The sequence below is a fragment of the Perca flavescens genome, chromosome 2 (genome assembly GCF_004354835.1).
Source record: "Perca flavescens isolate YP-PL-M2 chromosome 2, PFLA_1.0, whole genome shotgun sequence".
In the NCBI taxonomy this organism is placed as follows: Eukaryota; Metazoa; Chordata; class Actinopteri; order Perciformes; family Percidae; genus Perca; species Perca flavescens.
In genome coordinates, this window is record NC_041332.1 from 6387708 (window position 1) to 6394653 (window position 6946).

General features: G+C 46.5%; 1 protein-coding gene across 1 annotated transcript in view; it reads left to right on the plus strand.

The window, feature by feature from the left end:
• nup133 (nucleoporin 133) overlaps nt 1-6712 on the plus strand; it is a 61232-nt gene extending 54520 nt beyond the window's left edge. Inside the window, exon 25 of the mRNA XM_028568185.1 lies at nt 6477-6712. Within this exon, the coding sequence (XP_028423986.1) occupies nt 6477-6613 (137 nt within the window). The 3' untranslated portion in view covers nt 6614-6712. The remainder of the gene's footprint in view (nt 1-6476) is intronic.
• Nucleotides 6713-6946: the final 234 nt, after the last annotated feature.

Below are 6946 nucleotides of genomic sequence, written 5' to 3' on the forward strand. Positions count from 1 at the left end.
CGTTGGCAATGAAAATCTTACCGGGCTCCCTCCAACAATGCTCCTTAACTATGTATAAAAATAAACTTTATATAATGTTTACTGAGGTGATAAATCAAGTGAGAAGTAGTCTCATTTTCTCATAGACTTCTATAGAAACATTTCTTTTTGGAGCCAGTGGAGTCACCACCTGCTGGAAGTTAGAGAAAATGCAGCTTTAAGGAGCTTCTACATTGGCTTCACTTTTCAGACCCAGAAGCTTCGTCCATTATTTTTACAGTCTATGCTTTATAGTGGCACTCATAAGTTTAGGAACCCATGCTAAAGTTGACTAAAAAGCGGAATTAAAAAATCATCTTTTGGAAATTGATCTTAATTCCTTGATTAAAAAATAAGGAAAAATCCAACCTTGAAGGACACCAGTTTTCTTTGTGAATGAATAATGTATCGTAAATAAATAAATTAAGGTTCTTCCTTAAAATACAGGGGGCATAAATAAGTACACCCCTATGTTAAATTCCCATTTCATGGATCCAGATACTATGCATCCTGATAAAGTTCCCTTGGCCTTTGGAATTAAAATACCCCCGCATCATCACATACCCTTCACCATACCCCCACATCATCACATACCCTGCACCATACCCCCACATCATCACATACCCTTCACCATACCCCCACATCATCACATACCCTTCACCATACCCCCACATCATCACATACCCTTCACCATACCCCCCCATCATCACATACCCTTCACCATACCCCCCCCATCATCACATACCCTTCACCCCCCCCATCATCACATACCCTTCACCACCCCCCATCATCACATACCCTTCACCATACCCCCACATCAGCACATACCCTTCACCATACCCCCACATCATCACATACCCTTCACCATACCCCCCCCCCACATCAGCACATACCCTTCACCATACCCCCATCATCACCCTTCACCATACCCCCCATCATTCACCCTTCACCATACCCCCACATCATCACATACCCTTCACCATACCCCACATCATCACATACCCTTCACCATACCCCCCCATCATCACATCACATACCCTTCACCATACCCCCACATCATCACATACCCTTCACCATACCCCCACATCATCACATACCCTTCACCATACCCCCCATCATCACATACCCTTCACCATACCCCCCATCATCACATACCCTTCACCATACCCCCACATCATCACATACCCTTCACCATACCCCCCATCATCACATACCCTTCACCATACCCCCACATCATCACATACCCTTCACCATACCCCCACATCATCACATACCCTTCACCATACCCCCCCACATCATCACATACCCTTCACCATACCCCCACATCATCACATACCCTTCACCATACCCCCACATCATCACATACCCTTCACCATACCCCCACATCATCACATACCCTTCACCATACCCCCCACATCTCACATACCCTCACCATACCCCCACATCATCACATACCCTTCACCATACCCCCACATCATCACACCCTTCACCATACCCCCACATCATCACATACCCTTCACCATACCCCCACATCATCACATACCCTTCACCATACCCCCACATCATCACATACCCTTCACCATACCCCCACATCATCACATACCCTTCACCATACCCCCACATCATCACATACCCTTCACCATACCCCCCACATCATCACATACCCTTCACCATACCCCCACATCATCACATACCCTTCACCATACCCCCCTTCACATACCCTTCACCATACCCCCCCATCACATACCCTTCACCATACCCCCACATCATCACATACCCTTCACCATACCCCCACATCATCACATACCCCACCACCCCCACATCATCACATACCCTTCACCATACCCCCACATCATCACATACCCTTCACCATACCCCACATCATCACATACCCTTCACCATACCCCCACATCATCACATACCCTTCACCATACCCCCACATCATCACATACCCTTCACCATACCCCCCACATCATCACATACCCTTCACCATACCCCCACATCATCACATACCCTTCACCATACCCCACATCATCACATACCCTTCACCATACCCCCACATCATCACATACCCTTCACCATACCCCCCACATCATCACATACCCTTCACCATACCCCCACATCATCACATACCCTTCACCATACCCCCACATCATCACATACCCTTCACCATACCCCCATCATCACATACCCTTCACATACCCTTCACCATACCCCCACATCATCACATACCCTTCACCATACCCCCACATCATCACATACCCTTCACCATACCCCCACATCATCACATACCCTTCACCATACCCCCCATCATCACATACCCTTCACCATACCCCCACATCATCACATACCCTTCACCATACCCCCACATCATCACATACCCTTCACCATACCCCCCACATCATCACATACCCTTCACCATACCCCCACATCACATACCCTTCACCATACCCCCACATCATCACATACCCTTCACCATACCCCCACATCATCACATACCCTTCACCATACCCCCCACATCATCACATACCCTTCACCATACCCCCACATCATCACATACCCTTCACCATACCCCCACATCATCACATACCCTTCACCATACCCCCACATCATCACATACCCTTCACCATACCCCCACATCATCACATACCCTTCACCATACCCCCACATCATCACATACCCTTCACCATACCCCCACATCATCACATACCCTTCACCATACCCCCACATCATCACATACCCTTCACCATACCCCCACATCATCACATACCCTTCACCATACCCCACATCATCACATACCCTTCACCATACCCCCACATCATCACATACCCTTCACCATACCCCCCCACATCATCACATACCCTTCACCATACCCCACATCATCACATACCCCACCATACCCCCCCACATCATCACATACCCTTCACCATACCCCCACATCATCACATACCCTTCACCATACCCCCACATCATCACATACCCTTCACCATACCCCCACATCATCACATACCCTTCACCATACCCCCCACATCATCACATACCCTTCACCATACCCCCACATCATCACATACCCTTCACCATACCCCCACATCATCACATACCCTTCCCATACCCCCACATCACATACCCTTCACCATACCCCCATCATCACATACCCTTCACCATACCCCCCACATCATCACATACCCTTCACCATACCCCCACATCATCACATACCCTTCACCATACCCCCCATCATCACACCCTTCACCATACCCCCCACATCATCACATACCCTTCACCATACCCCCACATCATCACATACCCTTCACCATACCCCCACATCATCACATACCCTTCACCATACCCCCACATCATCACATACCTTCACCATACCCCCACATCATCACATACCCTTCACCATACCCCCACATCATCACATACCCTTCACCATACCCCACATCATCACATACCCTTCACCATACCCCCACATCATCACATACCCTTCACCATACCCCCATACCCCCACATCATCACATACCCTTCACCATACCCCACATCATCACATACCCTTCACCATACCCCCCCATCATCACATACCCTTCACCATACCCCCACATCATCACATACCCTTCACCATACCCCCACATCATCACATACCCTTCACCACCCCCACATCATCACATACCCTTCACCCATCATCACATACCCCCCACCATACCCCCACATCATCACATACCCTTCACCATACCCCCACATCATCACATACCCTTCACCATACCCCCACATCATCACATACCCTTCACCATACCCCCACATCATCACATACCCTTCACCATACCCCCACATCATCACATACCCTTCACCATATACCCCCCACATCATCACATACCCTTCACCATACCCCACATCATCACATACCCTTCACCATACCCCCCATCATCACCCTTCACATACCCCCCCTTCACCATACCCCCACATCATCACATACCCTTCACCATACCCCCCATCATCACATACCCTTCACCATACCCCCACATCATCACATACCCTTCACCATACCCCCACATCATCACATACCCTTCACCATACCCCCACATCATCACATACCCTTCACCATCATCATCACATACCCCCCATACCCCCACATCATCACATACCCTTCACCATACCCCCACATCATCACATACCCTTCACCATACCCCCACATCATCACATACACTTCACCATACCCCCACATCATCACATACCCTTCACCATACCCCCACATCATCACATACCCTTCACCATACCCCCACATCATCACATACCCTTCACCATACCTCCCATCATCACATACCCTTCACCATACCCCCACATCATCACATACCCTTCCCCCACATCATCACATACCCTTCACCATACCCCCACATCATCACATACCCTTCACCATACCCCCACATCATCACATACCCTTCACCATACCCCCACATCATCACATACCCTTCACCATACCCCCACATCATCACATACCCTTCACCATACCCCCACATCATCACATACCCTTCACCATACCCCCACATCATCACATACCCTTCACCATACCCCCACATCATCACATACCCTTCACCATACCCCCACATCATCACATACCCTTCACCATACCCCCACATCATCACATACCCTTCACCATACCCCCACATCATCACATACCCTTCACCATACCTAGAGATTGGCATGGTTTTATTTCAGTTAGCCTAATAGCTGGTTTGATTTGCATCGAGAGATGATCTTATGGAAAGTACCCCATGCCAATCTCTAGGTATGGTGAAGGGTATGTGATGATGGGGGTCTATTTTAATTCCAAAGGCCAAGGGAACTTTATCAGGATGCATAGTATCCTGGATCCATGAAATAACTGGCCTTTAAAAATGAAAGTCTGCCTGCCTCTATGGGAATTAACATAGGGGTGGACTGACTTATGCCCCCTGTGTTTTAAGGAAGAACATTTATTTATTTCCAATACATTATTCATTCACAAAAAAAATTGGTGTCCTTACAGGTTGGATTTTTCCTCATTTTTTTAATTATGGCATTAAAATCAATTTCCAAAAGATTTTTTTTTTCTTCCTCTTTTTAGTCAACTTTAAGCATGGGTTCATAAACTTATGAGCACCACTGTATATACTTGTACTTGCTCTCACCTCTTGGAAAATCCTACTCTATATACTTAGTAGCTGTCATGCACTTTGCAGCAGAAAACACTCAAGCAACCAGCTCAGGTATCAGACAAGACTCTGTTTGTTAAAGTACATCGTTTAATTTCCTCAGTTTAAGGCAGTCCAGAGCAAAGATTTGTGACGAGACAAAACTGTTTAAGAACGTTGCAGGGACTCTACTTGCAACTGTTGCAAGCATCTCACTTTCAAAAATGTTATCTGCATTCATCTTTAGACAAAACACATGATGTATCCAGCTACAGGAATGTCTGAAGTTAGAACGGCAGTACAAAGAGCAGCTGCTGTGGTGTAAACAGGCAGCTTTCTGAAGGCTGCACACCGACACGTTACAAGCAGGCTTCAAAATTAACTTTTTCTTCTACCAGCCAAATGGCTAGTTAATGTTCAAATATTACCAGCCACTCAATACATTACCATTGGGTTTTTTGGCTGGTGAGTGAAGCAAATCTACCAGCCGCTTGCATATTTCACCAGCATTTGGTAAACGTTGCTAATTTTGAACCCTGGTTACAAATACCGTATTTTTCGGACTATAAGTCGCTCCGGAGTATAAGTCGCATCAGTCAAAAAATGCGTCATGAAGAGAAAAAAAACATATATAAGTCGCATTTATTTAGATTATAAATACAAGAGTTATTCAACTACACAATAGCACACCGAACAATACGCTGAATACGGTAGGTGTCCGGTATGTTAACGTAACACATTAACAGTTATTGAACTATACAATAGCACACAGAACAACTAGCTAGCAGGGCGTGGAGCATGGAGGTATTAAAAGGCGTGGAGACGAAGCTGCACCGTGAACGAGCCCCTCCCGACTCCTTCCTCCAGCTCTGGCCATCTAGCTTTCAGCCCACGATTAGCCGATTAGCTTTCTTTGTTTTCTTCATTGCAGTAAGAGTCACCTTTTCGACAGTCTCCTTCATAAGTTTCTCCCTCATTTCAAACTCTCTTTCTGCTGCTCGATTACCGTTTTCGGGGCTGCATATTTTACTACCTGCAGTTTCTCTTTTCTTTCTCAGTTGTCTTTAGGAGCAGCGTTCTAGTTGTCACAAGCCTAGAGCGCCCTCTCGCGGTTGTAGACGGTAATGTTTTCATGTAAAAACATGTTAAATTATATATATTTTGATATATAAGTCGCACCTGACTATAAGTCGCAGGACCAGCCAAAGTAGGAAAAAAAGTGCGACTTATAGTCCGGAAAATACGGTAGTTGGAAGTTTCAATTCAATGACAAATGGATGTTTTATGTTTCAGGAGTTTCTCTGCAGACGTACCTGCCTGACGTCAAAGAGCTGCTGGAGCTGGAGGATCTGAGCGGTTTGAAATCAAAACCTTATTTTGAATTTGTCCTTCGAGCCAATTATGAACATTACCTAGAAGCCCAGATGTGACGACCGCTGGCCTCCCACTGCACTTGTAATCATTTTCAAGCTTTGTCTGAAACGTGCTCTTTTCTAAATAAATGTGTTTTTGGTTATTTCTGTACTGAACTGCAGTGAATTCAATTTCTGTTGACTCTCTGGCTTCCTGGCGTGTGATATCAGAGCCTTCAGACCTGGAAAGAGACAGAAACCTGATCCTGTGGCCCTACATTAGTCAGGACTTCCTCCTGTTTGGTGACGAGGGGCAGACGTCGGTTATAAATAGATTGCCACCGTGACAGGGATCCTCCGTGGTGAGCCACTTTCACAGCTCCAGAGGCTGCAGATGGCTTTCAGGGTCCA